The sequence below is a fragment of the Asterias amurensis genome, chromosome 16, assembly GCF_032118995.1.
Source record: "Asterias amurensis chromosome 16, ASM3211899v1".
Lineage (NCBI taxonomy): Eukaryota > Metazoa > Echinodermata > Asteroidea > Forcipulatida > Asteriidae > Asterias > Asterias amurensis.
The window spans coordinates 10,027,290-10,047,544 of record NC_092663.1 but is presented as its reverse complement, the minus strand read 5'-3'; the positions used below and the strand labels follow the sequence as shown (position 1 = coordinate 10,047,544).

Below are 20,255 nucleotides of genomic sequence, written 5' to 3'. Positions count from 1 at the left end.
ACTAACAAACATGAGGTTGTTTCAACTATATTTGTATAATGCACATTCTTTAACTACCACAGCAATTGCAACTACCTCGAGTACATCTTAAAGGAACACGTTGCCTTGGATCGGACGAGTTGGTCAAAACAAAAGCGTTTGTAACCGTTTTTTATAAAATGCATATGGTTGGAAAGATGTTATAAAAGTAGAATACAATGATCCACACACGTTTGCCTCGAAATTGCGTGGTTTTCCTTCTACTGTGCGAACTAACATGGTCGGCCATTTATGGGAGTCAAAATTTTGACCCCCATAAATGGCCGACGTGTTAGTCGACGAGGTAAAAGGAAAACCACGCAATTTCGAGGCATGTTTGTGTGGATCATTGTATTCTACTTTTACAACATCTTTCTACCCATATGCATTTTATAAAAAACGGTTACAAACGCTTTTCAAAGACCAACTCGACCGATCCAAGGCAACGTGTTCCTTTAAAGGCCAACAAACATTAAAAGACAAATATCGTATGAATAATATTAACAAGTAAATCTTAAGAAGACTGAATGAAAAAATAATACAACATCCATGCTTTTTACACATTTGAAAACACAAGTTCCTATACAGTGCTAAATAAAAAAATAATTATGAAAATCCCTTTTATGAATAATTTTATGTGATGGTGTAAACTATACTAACTCAAGTTATATTTGGATGACATTAATGTGGATGCTACACGTCTGGTAATTACTCAAAACAATATTAACTTAAAACTGACTTGGTAACGAGCATTGCAGAGCTGTTGATAGTATAACATTGTGGGAAACGACTCTCTCTTAAGTAACGTAGTTTTTGAGAAAGAGGTAATTAATTATCTCACTAAACTTATAGTAGAAAGCACACATATTCGTCCAACAAGGGTGTTTTTTCTTTCATCATTTTCTCGCACTTTCGAAGACAAATTGAGCCCAAATTTGCACAGGTTTGTTATTTGGTGGTAATGATGGGATACACCGAGTGAGAAGACTAGTCTTTGACAATAACCAAACGTGTACTTTCCCATTAAAGGTGCACTTTATCCTTGCCTATTTACATCTATGACCAGAGTCCGTTTCTGTGTTTATGAACAAGTAACACTGTATCCAGCATAACCTTGACCAAGACACATCATGACACTACCGGTGTACCAGGAAATTCTGTCAGCCCCCCCCCCCCCCGATTCGCTCCCTCTTAATGGCAAACTGTGTACAAACTTCTTCTGATAGCGCTCTTCTTTGAGTCATGTGCCCCCCAAGGCCCAATTTCATAGAGCTGCTTAAGAAAAAAAATTGTTAAGCACGAAAATAGCTTACCTATTTTACACATGTTACTGGCCAAAACTTCATGCCATATACATTGCTTGTGACTGGTATTTAGCTGTTGTTTGTTTAGCATAACAATCGAGTGTAGTCTTGGCCGGTAATCTAACTTTACTAAGCAAGGATTTTTTCGCTTAAGCACAATTTGGGCCCAGCCCACGTTAAATTCCCATCGGGGGACCGAATCTCTGGCAGACAAAATTCCCTGGCTCACTGGTGTCCCAGGGAATTTTGTCTGCAAGATAAAAATAATATAATAATATTGAAGTCTTAGCGCACGTATCTACCAAACAAGGTACTCAAGGCGCTGAGTATATACTAACTTTCAGAAAGATATGTTATTGCAGTGATGAATTCTGAGACCCCTTTATTTAGCACCTTATAAGGGTTTACAAGGTGCTGCGGCACATACAGCAGCCACAGCCAGGAACACCGGGGCGTAACCCTTCTCTTTTCGATAAGTGCACTGGGTTCTTTTACATGCGTTACACAACACATGGGACCAACGGCTTAACGTCCCATCCGAAGGACGAAGCAATGGTTATGTGTCCTGCTTAAAGACAGAAGTGTCACGGCTGGGGATTCGAACCCACACTCTGCTGATCAGAAACAACAGAGTTTGAATTCGGTGCTCTTAACTGCTCGGCCACGACACTTCCACGACAGACTCTGTCCCCCCATGGTCCCCCTCACAGGAAATCAACATGGGCTGGAGAGGATTCAAAAGAGGGCGCTATTTACTCAGAAGTAGTGCGTACACAGTTTGCTACTTTCTAAACTAATTGAATATCATATCATTATTTGATTAGAGTTTTATTTGAAAAGTGATTTTCTGTAAACCTTTAAAATTCTCTCTTATCTGGCCGACTGAGGGAGCTGTTGCAATATCTTGCTGTATTTCTGTTAAAAAAATGCTATCTCGGACCTGAAAATTTGCATACTGAATTAAAAACAAATAGTAAGAAAAGTTAGCTATTTGGCTTACTGCTATGAACTGACACACTCACATTTTCTCACTAAAGAAAAGAAGGATTTCAATAGCGAACTGTACATTATTTTGTGCATCGACTAATTGCAACATTGAGGATTCTGCCTGACGTGGCGCCGCACTTTGGCTCATGAATATGGACAAACTTGTTTTTACATTACCACTAAAAATACACTAAAATACCCTTAAAATGTCAACTTTGAGGATTCTGCGTGAAATGGCATCAAACTTTGGCTGACGAATTATGGACATTTTCATTTTCGCATAGTGGCAAAAATTTAAAAACTTAATGACAAAATGGCAAACACAATGGCAAAACAAAATGAAATTTTAAAATAAGGTGATTTGGGAAACAAAGGTGGATCTCCACGGATTGCAGTAAAACGAAACAGAAACATTTCAAGGACTCTACTAAAATCATGTTAAAGCACACATCTGTGGTCCTTTTATTCATTTAAAGGAACACGTTGCCTTGGATCGGTCGAGTTGGTCTTTGAAAAGCATTTGTCATACCCTGTTTACACAGCACTACGACCTTAAGAAGATCATGCCTATCACCCCGATCTGAAAATTCTAATTAAGATGCTTCTGCATCTTTTAATCATTTCACCCTGTCGTCTCTCGACACATCCTTACAAACTTCAGTGTATGTTCTGGGCACATGGAATAAAGTAATGTCTAAACTTGAGCGGAGTCCAGGTCCTGGATGTGGTACATGACAGAATGACGCAAAGTTGGAGCTTTGTGTTGAAGATCCACTTACCGTTGAAGGCTTCTGCGTCTTTTAATCATTTCACCCTGTGGTCTGTCGACACAGCCTAACAATCTCATCCCAGTGAATGTTCTGGGTACAGTAAAGTTATGTTTAAACTTGAGCAGAGTCCAGGTCTACCAAAGTTTGTGGTACGATGAGAGAGTGAAGCTAAGTTGGAGTTTTGTCTTGAAGATGCACTTACATATGTACCGATAAAGGCTTCTGCTTTTTTTAATCATTTCACCCTGTGGTCTGTCGACACAGCCTTACAGTCCAGGTCAAGGATGTTGTACATGAGAGAATGACTCTAAGCTGGAGCTTTCAGTTGATGATGCACTAACCGTTACAGGCTTCAGCATCTTTAAATCATTTTAACCTGTGGTCTGTCGACACAGCCTTACAATCTCGTCCCAGTGTTCCTCTTTAATCTGACCCTCTGTGCATTCTCTAAATGTCAGATGCTCTAGCTCTTCGGGTTTTGGGCAGTCCTTTAGCTTGATGGGTATGATGAATCCATCTTTCCTCTTCTGTGATATGATCTCGGCATGGTTCAAGGAGTGGCACATCGACCCTTCATCACCCGGGAAGAGGATCACGCACCGATAACTTTGCTTCAGGCACTCTATAATGTTCTTGGTGATCTTCTTACCAACTTGGAAATCCCTCCCCTCGATACAGCACCGAAGGTTGTACTCCGACTCAAGCTTTTCTACAAATGCCATAGCCCAGCGCTTGTTCTGTTCTGCGTAACACAGAAACACATCAAATGTAAATGCTAGGTCGCGGTTAGCTGCTGCAGGGAAGTCTGGCTCTGTGCAAACTGTCCAGAAGTGATGGTCCTTCAGAACACGAACAAAGCCAGGCTTCTCTTTGGTGTTGTAGAATTCAAAATCATGTGTGAAGTGAGGGTCGCACTGCTCCTCCATAAGCGGCGTGTTAAGGATCTTCGTGCGTGTCTCTTGTGCCAGTTCTAATTGCAATTGGCTTCCTTTAAGTTGGTTAATCGCCAGAAGGCACTTGGCCCATCGCTGGTGAGTCAGCACCGGGTCACAATAGTCATCCTGCTTGCTGTTTGTGGCCTGACGAAACTTGGCGAGGGCCCTTTCCTTATCACCAAGGAGAAAGAGCACATATCCAAGATCCGAGAGGTCAGCATGGGACTCGTACATCTTAAGGGCTTTCTTAAAGTCTGAAACTGCAGCTGTCAGCCATTCTCTTTTTACCTGTTCATCCGCCTCAGAAGAACTCTCGTACATCTTCACGAACAACTCTGCTCGATAGCGATATGAACATCGTGACGGCATAATTTCCAAAGCTCTATCCAGGGCTCTCTTGGCATCTGTGAACCTCCCCAGTTTCACATACTCTGCTCCCACTCGACGGAGTACAATACAATAATCTGGGTGTATTTCCAAACTTTTTTCAATGCACTGTTCTGCGGTGAGGTGGTAGCCTGACTTGTTCGGAAACACATCGGCAAGACTTCTGTTTTCAGGATCATGATTTACAAGAGTCCCCAGAAAGACCCAAGACAGGGCCTGATAGTCCTTTGAAGGGCTAATCAGTGCTACATCCAGGAAGTATCTGCATGCATTTTGGAATCCCTCTTTTATTTGGGTGTCAGAGTAACAATCTGAACTATCGAAACACCCACCATCCTCCAAGTGAAGCCTTCTCAAGTACAACATCTGGACGTCTCGCCTGTAAAGAGCCAAGGCGTGGTCGAAGAACCACTCTGCTCGATCATGTCCAGCACACTTCTTGCCGATGGTGGCAGCACGTTCAATATACGTCACGTATCTGAAGCAGCGTTTAAATTGCTCAAAGTTACGGATGGCGAAAGATCTTTCTGCAAATGCTCTTGCCCTCTCCTCCAGGCTCAGATTATCCAAGACTAAGCTAAGCCTGTTGATGTAACTGCTGTGCAGATCCAAATAATAGAGTTCTTTGAAGATGTGGGCAAGACTGGCAAGTGCATTAATGTTATTGCTATCTTTGTCTAAGACGTCCTCAAAAAAGAGCTGTGCTTCTTCCACTTTCTCTAGATAGTAAGCAATGAACCCTTGAAGATTCCGCGTAGCTGTGTAAAAGGTCGGCCGGTCAAGAAAGTCTAAAGTCTCCATGGCAAGTATATCCTCCTCACGGCTGAGGGTGCTTTTGTCTTTGGCGATGGGCGCGAGCTCCTCCCATGTGAGATGGCATTTGAACAGATCCATCATAGCAAGTATTCGATCAGGGAGAGCCATGGTGAGACTATTTGGCTGCTCCTCGCTGTGGCTATGCTCTATCCACCCATCGAAAAGGTGACTGTGACCTTCCACTGGTGGGCTGGGTCCACTATGGCCAAACTTGCTGAAGTCCACATGTTGTTTCAATCAAATCTGATATTTAAGAGAAAAAAATAATGCTGTTTAGGAAATACCTGGGAAGAACTATCATTCTGAATAAGGAAGGTATACAGAAGAGAGTATGTACATGTATATAGGTTCTCAATATGTTTTGCAAAGGCCTTGAATAAGATAGGAGCCGTTGATACAACAGCACCTCAGCAAGCAGTGTTTTTAGCTTTCTACCGTCAGGTCTATTATCTTCAAACTGTGTAAGTTTAATGTAAACCTACGGACATTGTGTTTTTTGTCCTACTCGAAGTACACAGACCCTTCAAGAACACAGTTATAAGCTGTGCATAAAGTCACCTGGAAATAAAAAATTTTTCTTGCAAACATAAGAGTATATGCTTACGAACAAGAAAACAACTTTTTCAGTAATTGTTTGTCACGATTTATATGTTTAAAAAATATATAAAGTTGTTTGGGGGGGCTGACTACGCCTACCCCTTTTGTGACGTCAATCGTGGCAGACTTTGCCTGCAATGCGTAAAGTAAACACACGTGCAAAGTACATGTACGTCCAAGTCAGGAGTTGGTACATTTCAAAAAGTGTTTTTCTGCATTCAGCAGCAATACACCTGGTCGGCATTTCAAACTCACGACTTAGTCCGTACATGTACTTTGCAATTGTGTTTACTCTACGCATTACAGGCAAAGTCTGCCTCAATTGACGTCACGAACAGCGCCCTCTCGGGTATGGGTCTACTCTTAAATTTGTAAATAACATACGAACTGATTTTTTTAAACCTTAGTTAACTGTTTATTCACATTCCACTCATCAAAACACATATATTAGTGAAAAAGCTTTATTTGGAAAAAATACCACTTTCAGGTGACTTTAAGGAAATGGTTAAACGCCTTGCTTAAAGACATGGTTTAAGCCTTGCTTAAGGACACGGTTTAAAGCTTGCTTAAGGACACAAGCGTCAGGGTGGGTAGTGGACCCACACCCTGCTGATCAGAAACACCAGGGGCCAATTTCATAGAGTTGCTTAAGCAACAAATTTTAAGCATGAAAATAGCTCGCTTATTTTACACATGGTACTGGCCGAAATTTCCTGCCATATATACACTGCTTATGACTAGTATTAAGCTGTTGTTTACTTAGCATTACAATTGAGTGGAGTCTTGGCCGGTAATCTGATTTTACTAAGCAATGAATATTTTGCTTACGCAGTTTTTTTTGCTTACGCAGCGCTATGAAATTGGGCCCTGAGGTCGAAGCCAGCACACTTGACAAACCAGCCATGAAACACCACAGACTTTTATTTAAGAGTGTTGGCCTTGGTGCCCTTACTAAGTGTTTAAAAGAAAACATGGCCTTAGCCCTCTCAACGAGGAAAGTTCAGGGCCCAATTTCATAGAGTTGCTTAAGCATGAAATATTGCTTAACAATTTTCTGCTAACCAGAAATTAGCAGGATACCATTCACACATTGTACTTGTGACATAGTGGTTTGGCTGGTACTCTTATTCTGGTAAGCGTACTTTGGTTATGCTTAGCTATTTTTTGTGCTTCAGCAGCTCTATTAAAAAGACAGATCCAGTAGGCTCCACCCACGGACACACGTGTGAGCGAGAACATGTGGGCCTCTCCAACACCTTGCTGCACAACGATTCCGCATGCGCCATACATACGCGCACGCATGTCGGACCTTAGTGTTGGACCTTCGTTACTTTGTTGGTCAATACGCATTTGGGCGGAGCTTAATGGATCGGTTTATTGGGCACAGGGCTGAAAATATAGTGTGTTGAGTGAGTTTGTCGTATGTACCTTTACTCGAGCAGTACTGCATGATCACACAGTGAGGGCAATCGCTCACAGATTACTTGACAATCACATTTTGCTGTTGTTTGATGATGAACTCTATAAACACGTCATTTCGAGCCTCAATGGAGAAGAATTTAACAGATCCTTGATTGAAGGAACTGAAAGAAATCAAGAACATAACAATATTATTAAGTATCAAATAAAATTCGGTGTTAGAGCCATTGGACCCTTTCGGTACAGAAAAAAACAAAACAAGTTCACAGATTTACAAATAATTTACAGGGTTTACAGAAGGTAATGGTGAAAGACTTCTTTTGAAATATTAGTCCATGAAATGCTTTACTTTTTGAGAAATCAGTATAACAATATAAATTCTCGTTAGCGAGAATTACAGATTTATTTTAAACACATGTCATGACACGGCGAAACGTGCGGAAACAAGAGTGGGTTTTCCCGTTATTTTCTCCCGACTCCGATGACCAATTGAGCCTAAATTTTCACAGGTTTGTTGTTTTATATATAAGATGTGATACACGAAGTGTGGGACTTGGACAATACTATTTACCAAAAGTGTATAATGGCTTTAACAAGTTTAATGGCACCCTCTAGGGTTTGTGCATTTTGTTTTGCTGGTACTGAGTTAGCCTGATCATCTTATATATATACCACCCTTAAAGCCATTGGACAATTGGTAATTACTCCAAATAATTAATATCATAAAACCTTACTTGGTAATTGAGAAATAGGGAGAGGTTGATAGTATAAAACATTGTGAGAAACGGCACCATCTGAAGTGACCTACTGTTTGAGAAAGAAGTAATTTTCCACAAATCACATGTATGCATATAATGTACACATATTACATGCTTACACATAGCGATGAAGATCAGGTAAATAAAGTCCGACAATGCGTGTATGCTTGGCGCGCGCAGTAGAGTTGTGCAGAAAGGAGTTGGAGAGGCTCACGTATTCTTGCACCTACGTACATTGTGGGCGGAGCGAAATGGATTGGTCTATTGTTAACTCATTCCATAGTGCTGGTCAACGTCAATGGTAAATTAGTCAGTCGTACAATTGTTAGCGTCACCGAAACAATGGGACGGGGTGGGTGTAAATTCCAAATATTATCTCTGACAAGTCTGTTTAAAGGCAGTGGAAACTATTGGTTATTGTCAAAAACTAGCCTTCACAGTTGGTGTATCTCAACATATGCATAAAATAACAAACCTGTGAAAATTTGAGCTCATTCGGTCATCGAACTTGCGAGATAATAATGAAAGAGAAAAACACCCATGTCACACGAAGTTGTGTGCGTTTAGATGGTTGATTTCAAGACCTCGAATTCTACATCTGAGGTCTCGAAATCAAATTCTCGAAAGCTATGGCACTTCAGAGGGAGCCGTTTCTCACAGTGTTTCATACCAACAACCTCTCCCCATTACTCGTCACCAAGAAAGGGTTTATGCTAATAATTATTTTGAGTAATTACCAATAGTGTCCACTGCCTTTAAATCCGTCAGACAAATAGCCATCAACAACCCAGTAGCTGGCTTGCTAAATTCTAGGAAGGGCTGTTATCAGTGTTATTACTTAAATATAATAATAATAAACTAGAGATAGTGATTGTAAACAATCACACAGCTGTTCCCGGATGTTTTGTTAATAAAAGTTCTCTATGCTACAAAAACACACACATTACAACTCTATGACATGTGATTACCTGGTCTTGTATCTGATACTAAATCAAAATGAGCTTGAACACACAAAATAAAGGTCAACATGGCGCCATGGTCATTGTGCTGAATAAATTTAACACAAGTTCAAAAATTGATTGTGTAGTTCTTGAGATAGGATCCCACTTCCGGTTAACCCGGAAGTAAAGGTCAATACTGGGTCACGGAAAGTCATGCTTAATTTTCAATGCCAAAGGAGCCCATAACTGAAAAAAGTCTGAAAATCGGTTGTGTTGTTTTTGAGATCAAGGTCCAACTTCCGGTTGACCCGGAAATAAAGGTCAGAATGGGGATCTTAGTTTTCAAAGTTAATACTTAATGCCTAAGTAGCCTATAACTGAAAGAAGTTTGAAAATAGGTTGTGTAGTTCTTGAGAAATAATCCCACTTCCGGTTGACCCGGAAGAAGAGGTCAAAATGGGGTCACGGATTTTCCCCAACAAAATGTAATGCCGAAGGAGTCTATAACTGAAGAAACAAAATTAATATGTTGTGTAACTACTGAGATATGGTCCCACTTCCGGTTGACCCGGAAGTAGAGGTCAAATCGGGGTCAAGGTTACCCAAGGCAAATCTCCTATGCCTGAGGAGTCTATCACTGAAAAAAAATAGAAATCGGCCGTACACTTCTTGAGATATAGTGCTGCAAAGAAAAACTCATTAATGCTTCTAATTAGCATAAATTAACACGTGATGACGTCACAGTCTTAAAATTGTGTTTTTCGTACTAATAAATTTCATAAGGTACAAGATGATATGTAACTTACCCCAATCCAATGACTTTTACAAAAACCCAATTGTGTATTGCACTAACTGTAGGCAAGATGTATGATACAATAGTCAATACATATCACGTTGTACCCATGATGCCAAGATTTTTAATTAATCATTAATTATTGACGTAATTTGACTGATTTTAATAAACTGAAACATCTCTTATTAGAATCAGTAAATATTTCAACACAGAATATGAAATTTTGAAAACGAACAGATACATTAATTTGAAGTTATTGTCAATTATTGTGTTTTTGACTTGTAAAACGTTTTCACTTTTAGCTCCATATGTTTTGTACACAGAAAATAAAACGTGCAAACGTATGACGTCATGATGACGTGACTGAAAGCGTTAGGCTGGAAGTCTTATCTACACTTCAAGACAAGTCCATAACCGAAAAAATAAATTGGATTGGATGTTTAATTCTTGAGATATGATGGGAACAATATTGCCTAATTAAATATTCACACGGCTGTCACGTGAATAATTAATTAAGAATTTTAATCTAAATAAATCTCAAATTTAAGTTAGGCCATAATCTTTAATATGGTATATGATTTGTCTCATTCTGATAATTTTAATTTGACATTTTAATAATTTGAAAAGTCAAATGTTAAGTCAATATGATTTTGAGGAAAGAAAGAATAATAATAAAAAAAAAAATAATCTCGACGATTACAATAGCTGTTCCGACTAAAGTTCGGAACAGCTAATAATAATTTTGGGGGCTAATCGTCCTTACTTGCAGCTAGAGCTGAATTGCGAAGGACACGGCTACAACGTGTTCGTGTGGAATGGAACAAACTACCACAGGATACTCGCGACGCACCAACTATTAGTATTGTTTAAAGTAAACTTCAAGCTATGGATATGGGTGACATCATCACAGGCCTGTATGATTCATTTTTGGAAAGGCAAGGGCACCAAGGCAATTTCTCTTTGGCAAAGGGCACCCTATGAGGAAATTGTAAACTTCTACTAGAGCATTTCAAGGGCACCAAGGCAATGGCAAGGGGCAGCAGAGGCAATCGCCTCCATTGCCTCCGTGAAGTATCAGGCCTGTCATCAAGGGGGTTCACTTCATGTAAATCATTGCTACATCCCGGTATGTGGAGATTGTGCAGTTAACCACCAGAACCAGAACCAGAAGCAGGCATGCAGGGGCGCTCCATTATGACCACGGAGCACAGCAAAGATTTCCTGAGGGAGGAAAGCCGGATAGTCTGGAAAACCCTTGTGGCACAACAGAGAACCAACGCACAACTCAACTCACATATGGCCCCGACCGGGAATCGAACCGGGGTCACCTTGGTGAGAGGCGAGTGCCACCTCACAAGGTTATTACTTATTACAATATCAGAAATTCAAACAATATCGTAGCGTCATACGTTATCGACCCTCATATGTTTTCGGTCCCCAACTTTGATTCCCATTTATCGCAAAATTGTGCAAGCTGCACCGGTGACAGAAGCTATTGAAGTGGAGTGGCACTATGGGGTCATGAACAATATTTGGGCCGTTTATGTACACATGACACTATGTTTTGGGTCACTTCCTGCAACAACTTCCACTTCTTCCTCCATGGTTGGTAATACCACATGTAGCCTACTCCTAGAAGTATTTCGGTTTCGTCCGGCTATCGTCTCCCCATGGAGGAATAATTTAGGAATAAATTATTCCTCCATGGTCTCCCATACGTGATATGGAAAAGTTTCCGTACGGCGCCACCACTTTTTCATTCGAAATAAAATAATATAGTATCTAATTTACCTGATTGATATATCCCTTTTTGAAAAAATGAGTGAAAAAGTGGTGGCGCCATACGGAAAGTTATCCCGTGATACGATAGCCGGACAAAACCGAAATTGTTCTACTTCTAGGAGTACATCTAGGGTTACTCCTAGAACTATTTCGGTTTCGTCCGGCTATCGTCTCCCGTAACGGGAGACGATAGCCGGACGAAACCGAAATAGTTCTAGGAGTAATCTAGGGTTACCAAACTTGTTGATCTCTATTCTAAATGGCTCTCTACACTCAGTCGCCATTCCGTAATTGTAATTGGCTCCCCCACCGCACAGTCGCCATTACGACGGCGACTGTGATAGGACCGATGTTAAAGAGAGCCATTATTTACAGCTTTACACGTTGCCTTGGATCGGTCGAGTTGGTCTTTGAAAAGCGTTTGTAACCGTGTTTTAAAATGCATGGGTAGAAAGACGTTGTAAAAGTAGAATACAATGATCCACACAAACATGCCACGAAATTGCGTGGTTTTCCTTTTACCTTGTCGACTAAGAATTCGTCGACTAACACGTCAGCCATTTATGGGGGTCAAAATTTTGACCCCCATAAATGGCCGACCATGATAGTTCGCACAGTAGAATGAAAACCACGTAATTTCGAGTCAAACTTGTGTGAATCATTGTATTCTACTTTTAAAACATCTTTCCAACCACATGAATTTCATAATAAAAAAAGGTTACAGACGCTTTTAATAGACCAACTCGTCCGATCCAAGGCAACGTGTTCCTTTAAACACCTATACCAAACAGTACACGTGTCCGCCAGAACTAACACTACACTACAGGCTCGGTCCCTCGACGACAATGGAGGTAGAAGAATTATCAAATTTACTCACCATGGTCCGTACATTTAATATTCTAGCTTCTTTCCCAGTGAGCCTCGTGTTGAACTATTAATTATTAGCTAGAGTAGGAAGTAGTAGCATCTACTTCGTCTACTTCACATCCGAAACTTCTGGAACTATCATCGGGAAATTACAACGAAGGGTGTAATCTTCATCACCAAACGGATCTTTTGATGACGTACATACTGCATGCACATACTGCGCGAGAGCTAGTCTTGATTCGACACGTTCGTCGCCGATAGCGCAATACGGATTACTGGAGAAACGAGATTTGTAGCACGAAACATTCGCCAGCTAGCTGTTGTTCTGACATGTTATTTTTCACTTTTCCAGTCCCTCAAACCATGGAGGTATGATGCTCAAACTAGTCCACGTTGCGCCCTCTGCTACTCTCTACAAAACAGCGTTGCCAATCAAGACTACACAGAAGCTTTCGTAATGCCACTTTCCAGATTCAGGAACCCCCTGTCAATTGTTCAACCTCGTATGGGCAGCCATTAGGGCAACACTAAGTAAATAATGAGAAAATTACCCGTGCAGCAAAATACAGGTGTTTCTTGCATAAACCTATGGTACATACATTCTAGTAAAGTGGGTGACACATGCTCCGAGTGAGGTTGTCTCTGGGTCAGGTAGTCAAATGATTTGGGGCAACAATCATACATGCAACAATATGTCAATGCTCTTAAATAGAAGTTTATGATGATTTTTTTTAATAATAATTCTTATATAGCGCATTTCACAATAATTGTATCAACGCGCTTTATATTAGTGCCCTGGTCATTGAGCCAATAACATCTCTGTTAAAGGAACACGTTGCCTTGGATCGGTCGAGTTGGTCTTTGAAAAGCGTTCGTTTGTTATAAAATGCATATGGGTATAAAGATGAACGGTAAAAGTAGAATACAATGATCTACACAAATATGCCTCGAAATTGCGTGGTTTTCTTTTTACCTCGTCGACTAACACGGTCGGCCATTTATGGGAGTCAAATTTTTGACTCCCATAAATGGCCGACCGTGTTAGTTTTGCGACGTAAAAGGAAAACCGTGCAATTTTGAGTGATACTTGTGTGGATCATTATATTCTACTTTTAAAACATCTTTCTTACCATATGCATTTCATAACAAACGTTTTCAAACGCTTTTTATAGACCAACTCGTCCGATCCAAGGCAACGTGTTCCTTTAATGTTTCTCATCTCCCTTGGGAGTATACAACCTGGGCAACAGTTTATATCGCTCCAAAAGCTTTTTATTCACAATATCAACCTATATCCTCAGTACCCATTTATACCCCTGGGTGAAGAGAAACAATAATAGTGTAACGAACTGAAACTGTGCGCCCCGCCGGTACGTTGGAGTGGCCCCGCCGGATCTTGGAGGACAACGCTCCCACGGCAGCTGGCTTGAACTTTTGGTGAACTATTCTGTGATTGGACAAACTATCGATGATGTATAACTTTGTAACACATAATTATAAGAGATTATCCAGGCGCGCGGACCGGATGCGTTGTTTTGGCGCCTTTTCTAGCAATGTATTGTGTATGATTAAGATGTGTAGACAGACCAAATGTTGAGTTCAGTGAGTGAGCATTGAATAAGTTGTCCTTCTCGAAGTATTAAATAATTCAGTGTGTTTCATATTGAACGGAATTTGAGTTTGTTTGTTTTTCTGTCTGCGTTTGGCTACAGAGCAAACAAGGACCCTGGCAGTACGTTACAATAGTATAAAGTATCTTGCTCAAGGACGCAAGTGTCGCGACCGGGATTCGAACCCACGCTCGTGGTGACTTAGCACCAGAATTTGAATTTGATGCTCTTAACCACTCAGCCACGACACTCTACAAATGATGAGGGTTGTAAAATTCCACAGAGCTCCATCCATGCTGCTCTTTGTGTACAGTATCGGAGTCCTTGCTCTTTGTGTACAGTATCGGTCCTATGCTATGGTGTGTTCCCGAGATACAATCTCCTCATCGTGAATATGCATCTTACGTGTGATAGGCTGAACATGAATTTGCATTTTCAAATGATAAGTGACCTTCGTGGTAGATTGTGTTACCTTCAGGAAATAGGAATCAGATTATTTTGTCCATTGATCTTCCGATCTATCGATCGCTAAAAACCACGAATCGATCCGTCGATTGAGAAAAAAGACCATGGTCAATCGATCGAGAAAAAAAATCTGGAAAAATAGTTGCAACAGATCGATCGATGTGTTGATCGGAGTTTATGCCCCTTTGGCGTTCTATCGTGATGAAACGCCCACCCCCCACGAAACCTCGAGACCTCGACGGGCTTCTGAATGACTTTGAATGATGAAGCGATAGGACTGTGCCGCGCAGTGACGACTGTGCATGATAACTGGTTCTAAGTTTTTTGCTCCATTGCCTTGCCCATTTTAAAGCAAACTTGTAAATTCACACAATGTCCTCTGCAGCTAAATCCACCGAGGACATTAAATTTGAATCCAACAGTGAACACTATGCGGCAACGATCGACGCTTATGGTCGGGCATCCAACAGACGAGATGTGCTGATGGACTTTGTTCGAAATGAGTTACCGGTACTGGGTCAACCTGCCACGGGTAACAACGCCCAAAATCACGGCGCGCTCAAGGTGCTCAGCGTTGGTGTCGGAGATGGTAAGTTTTGATAGATGTGATCATTAGAAAAAAAAACTGTGAAAAGTTTCCGTATGGCGCCACCACTTTTTCATTCGATTATGAAATAATATAGTATCTAATTTACCCCATGAGATATCCCTGTTTGTAAAAATAAGTGAAAAATTGGTGGCACCATACGGAAAGTTATCCAAGAACTTGTCCATATCAAAACTTTGACTCCCATAAATGGCCGACCGTGTTAGTTCGCGACGTAAAGTGAAAAAACACGTGATTTCGAGGCCGATTTGTACAATTTTGAGTGATTCTTGTGTGGATCATTATGATTATATTCTACTTTTAAAACACCTTTCGAACCGTATGCATTTCATAACAAACGGTTTCAAACGCTTTTCGTAGACCAACTCGTCCGATCCAAGGCAACGTGTTCCTTTAACTATTTATAACAACATTATTGTGCATATAGATAAGCGGAGTGGTATAGGCCTTATCATAGGTTAACAATGGGTGCGTTCGTTTAGCTTCCCTGGGTCGACCCCGTTGTGTTAGTATCTGCACACGAAAACCAACACACCGTGGTCGACACTGGCTGTATATTCCACTCCGTGCTTTCAAAAGATACAGGACCCGAGGAGCGGGTTTGCAATACACAACAGGCTGCATGTGCTTTTCAAGGGCAATGGGTGTTGCTTCTATTATCACAAATGCCCCATTTTTTAGTTACGCCATCAAGCATATGGAGAAATTGCTACGTTAAAGCCATTGGACCCTTTCGGTAAACAGTGAAGGCCCACGTGTACAACAACTTCTATATCAAATAATAAACCTGTGAAAATTAGACATGTGCTTCAAAAAAATCCGAAATTTCGTTAACGAGAATTTATATTGTTTTGCTGTTTTCTCAAAAAGTAAAAGCATTTCATGGAATAATATTTCAAGAGAAGTCTTTCACGATTGCCTTCTGTAAACCCTGTAAGTTATTTGTAAATCTGTGAACTTTCTGTACCGAAAGGGTCCAATGACTTTGAATGGGACTTTATATACAGAGGATTTCTTTTCAGTTAATCGATGATCAAAGGTCATTTTGAAGAGCACAAGAATCAAAAGTGTACAAATATTGAGTGGCTCAGAGTGGAATGGGAGAAATATTATCGCAAGGTAACATTTGGACTGTTCCATTTCACGAGGAAGCCGAGGGGAAACGGAATCGTCCGAATTTTAGAGTAATAGTGAATGTCACGTGAAGTAACAACGTGCCAAGCAACTTGGGCAAGTGGGGTGGTGATGATAGAAAGGGTGTGTTTCTGAGGGTTAAAAATCACCTACAGTGACTTGGATAAATAAGTTAAATAACTAGATACATGTCCCGCCTTTGTGCATCACCAAGCTAAATCCGCATCCACCTGCTTAAAAGCAGCGGCATGCATCATCAGAGTCCAGCTTTCTCCAGAAAACGATCAGAGCATACTGATCGAAACGTCGCAGAATCAGCCAACTCTTTAGAAATAGTCATTAGGGGCATATACATAGACCTTATCGCAAATACCAATGCGCAAGCGCAGACTGTTGAATGAGGTGCATTGTGGGATATATATGAATCAAATTTGTAATCAGCTAGACCACAATGCACCTAATTCCAAGCTTTACGCGCGCGCCCCAGTATTTGCGAAAAGGTCTATGGTGTTACCGCAAGCCTCTTCATATCGTTATTCCACCATGTAAAGTTTCAAGTCCTGCTTAGATACATTTTCTCTCGTAACCTGTTTGCTGTTTCTCCCTTTTTTCTGAACTTTTTCCAAAATGATGAAAGTAGAAGGAGTTATCCGTCGTTTCAGATTACGCTTCAGGGTCAAAAAAAATCAAGGTCAAAGGTCAAATTTTTGCGTATTTTTTCGGCGGTGCGTGGAATTTTTTGATTTTATGTTATCAAATGTGGGCCATGTCAAGAGCTTCAAAATGATGTAAATATTATCTCTGTAGGTATTTTACTTTTGGAGATATGATGGTCCAAACATAGCAGGTCATGCTAATTAGTCAAAAGTTCGTTAAGCCGTATCTCCCAAAATAATGATCCGAATTACATACAATTTGGGATTTGGGCATTTCTCAGGGAGTCCAATCAGCACACCGAATTTCATTTAAATCCGTGAGGGTCAGGTCCAAAAGCGTGTTGAATTGACACGGAATGACCCTTCACACGATTTCAAAAGTTACGCCAGTGACGGCTCAATATTCTCTGATGTCAATTTGTTTCCACTTCACTGTGCAGGTGATATCGACATCAATATCTTGATCAAACTCCGCCAGCGTGAACAGCGCCACATCCAGGCCGTGATTGTCGAGCCAGACCCCAAGTTGATGGGACGGTACAAGTCAAGGACCGAAGAGCCCGAGAAGGTACAGGGGATCGACTTCGAGTGGAGACAAGAAACTCTGGAAGAGTTTCAAAAGAGTCCGACCGGGCAGAAGGACGACAAGTTTCATTTCATTAATTTCTTCAACACTGTGTATTACCTGGAAGACAAAGAGAAGTCGCTGAGGTATCTGTACGACAAACTAGACGTTGGGGGCGTTCTGGTCATCACAGTAATGTCGGGTATGTTTAAAAATGTTGCAAGAGCACTACAAACTATTGGTAATTACTCAGAATAATAGTTAGCATAAAAACTTACTTGGTATAACGAGCAATGGAGAAATGTTGATAGTATCAAACATTGTGAGAAACGGCTCCTTCTGAAGTAACGTAGTTTTTGCAAAAGAGGTAATTTTCCATTAAAACATTTGGATTTGATTTTGAGACCTCATAAAAAGATTTTGCGGTTTCGAAATGAAGCATCTGAAAGCACACACAACTTCGTGTCACAAGGATGTTTTTTCTTCCATTATTGTCTCGCCTTCGACGACCGATTGAGTTCAAATTAGCACAGGTTTGTTATTTTGTGCATTAGGTTGAGATACACCAAGTGAGAAGATTGGTCTTTGCTTCGACGACCAATTGAGTTCAAATGTTCATGAACAGTTGTTATTTTTTGCACATGTTGAGATACACCAAGTGAGAAGACTGGTCTTTGAAAAGTACCAAAGGTGGCCAACATCTTAACATCTGTTGAAAACATAGAAGAAAATAAGTTCTTGTTAAACACAAGTGTACCTGGAAATCTGATTCTAAAAGTTATTTTGTTGTACACTTTTTTTTGCAGGTGAAGGAGGGTTTGCAAGATTCTGGCGGTACCACGGACAACACCATGACCTCGATCCTCTTTGCGATTCGGATGACGTCATGAAATATCTAGAAAACCAACGCATTCCAGTGAGTGAGACTCTCGATAAGAAATGCTATTTAAACATCACGTCGTGCTTTGCCAGGCCACTACAGGAGCTTTCCGGTGACGGGAACCTCCTCCTGGACTTCCTGACGCACACACTCGGCTTCACCAAGAAATCTACGGTGGAGTACCAAGATGGCGTCATGAAACTTTTAGGCAGCGACTATTGCTCCACTAGGGACGCATCCGGCCAGGTTCTACTGAAGGCAGACAACGTTGTGTTTGTAATACGACGAACCAACGATCAGATTATGTAGAGGCGACCATCCGCTACAACAGACACTCGGCCTCACCAAGAACTCACCAGTGGAGTACCAAGATGGCGTCATGAAACTTTTAGGCAGCGACTATTGCTCCACTAGGGAAGCATGCGGCCAAGTTCTGTTGGAGGCAGACAACGTCGTCGTGTTCGTAATACGACGAACACAACCAAGCGGCCATTTTAAATCACGACCACGTGTGTCATTCTCAGTGTCATTCAAAAGTTATTTTCCCAGCAAAATGGAAGTTTATTTTAAAAACTCATTAAAACCATTGGACACTTTCGGTAAACGGTGTTGTCCAAGGCCCACACTTCGTGTACCACAACTTATATTTAAAAAAAAGTCGCAAACAATGTTTACCAATAATTATCTCAAACAAGTTAGCCCTTAATTTTACTGTTTCTCTAATGTTTAAACTTTAACAACAGCAAATCCTCTCAAATCAATTAAATTAAGTGAAAACCATTCTCTCGAAATATGTTGTGAAATTCTTTTGAAATGTTTTCAAGACAAACTGTGTGATTACCATTATTTGTCATCTTCTGACAGCTAAATAAAGCTAATATCTCTATGAAGTTTTAAAAAAAATCTGGATCAGTTTTATAATTCAATTTGTTTGTGTATTTTTTGGTGCGTGGGGTATGGGTCTTGAATTATGTTTACAGTGGTTACTGAAGGATAAATAAAATAATAAGCCACGTAGTATTTTGCGGCAATAAAAAAATGTTTATAAATGAAGATAAACTGAATTAAAAAATGCATATGAACTAATTTGTTTCGACTTGTCTATCTTGTATAAAAGTATTTTATTTGTTTTGATATGGGAGCAAAAAGTTTTTAATGGAAAACAAACATCAGGATTGATTTGTGGATATGGGACTGTTGATCGGAACCGATGAGTTCATGATTGACAACTAAATTATGAGAGACGAAAGTGTTTACTGAAATTGTATTTATGGTGGTAATTTCAACCAACAGTCACTTGTTTTAAGGACCCCGAAAATCGTGGCGGATTTTACCGTGTTTATGTCCTTACGTTTTTTACGCATACTAACTTGAAACCATTTCCTGATTAATGTGTTTTGGTCTCATTTCTATTTAAAGAAAGAATGAAATGTATTTCGGTAAACACTGAACCGTCGTCGCTGCCTCAGGATTAGCGTAAAAACACGGTGGATGGCAGTTTTTTAACTTGCGCAATAAAATACTGACTTGCGCCATCAAATTCGAGGGCATAAGTTGCGACTTTTTTGTGTCGCAACTTTCAGGCTTGCGCCACTTTCAGAAGTGGCCTAAAAGAGGTTTCAGGCTGAAATCTTTAGGGCGGAGGCATTGTGCGTTTATAACAATGCAATGCGCCCACGGCTTTGCGCCAATGGTTTGCACCGTTGCACGGACTGTCGTAGCTCAGCGAAAAGTCGGAAACAACCTCAAAATACCGTTTGAAATTATATAAAAACGAAAGGGAAAAAGAACAATGTTCGTAAACATAATACGAACAGTTTCCAAGTCTGGGGTTGTGGTTTTTAGTATATTAAATAGCGCCCTCTTGTGGATACCTGCGTCGTTAAAGGCAGTGGACACTATTGAATTGGTAATTACTCAAAATAATTATTAGCATAAAACCTTACTTGTTAAAAGTAATGGGG

The 20,255-nt window shown here is 40.5% G+C and overlaps 2 protein-coding genes across 4 annotated transcripts; one reads left to right on the top strand and one right to left on the bottom strand.

Moving 5' to 3' along the window:
* Positions 1–1,199: 1,199 nt before the first annotated feature.
* LOC139948735 (tetratricopeptide repeat protein 22-like) lies at positions 1,200–13,069 on the bottom strand. Of its 3 annotated transcripts, none has more exons than XM_071947028.1 (3): positions 12,385–13,069; positions 7,243–7,397; positions 1,200–5,460 (listed from the first exon to the last, which is right to left on the bottom strand). In XM_071947028.1, the coding sequence occupies exon 3, from the start codon at positions 5,323–5,325 to the stop codon at positions 3,451–3,453; it is 1,875 nt and encodes a 624-aa protein (XP_071803129.1). In that variant the 5' UTR covers positions 5,326–5,460; positions 7,243–7,397; positions 12,385–13,069; the 3' UTR covers positions 1,200–3,450. The 3 variants fall into 3 exon arrangements, with proteins under 3 accessions (XP_071803129.1, XP_071803130.1, XP_071803131.1); XM_071947029.1 differs by lacking the exon at positions 12,385–13,069 and adding an exon at positions 8,111–8,419; XM_071947030.1 differs by lacking the exon at positions 12,385–13,069 and adding an exon at positions 7,968–8,070.
* Positions 13,070–14,696: 1,627 nt separating this feature from the next.
* LOC139948734 (histamine N-methyltransferase-like) lies at positions 14,697–19,365 on the top strand. Its single transcript, XM_071947027.1, has 3 exons — positions 14,697–15,038; positions 17,287–17,613; positions 18,218–19,365. The coding sequence occupies exons 1-3, from the start codon at positions 14,822–14,824 to the stop codon at positions 18,598–18,600; spliced, it is 927 nt and encodes a 308-aa protein (XP_071803128.1). The 5' UTR covers positions 14,697–14,821; the 3' UTR covers positions 18,601–19,365.
* The last annotated feature ends 890 nt before the right edge of the window (positions 19,366–20,255 follow it).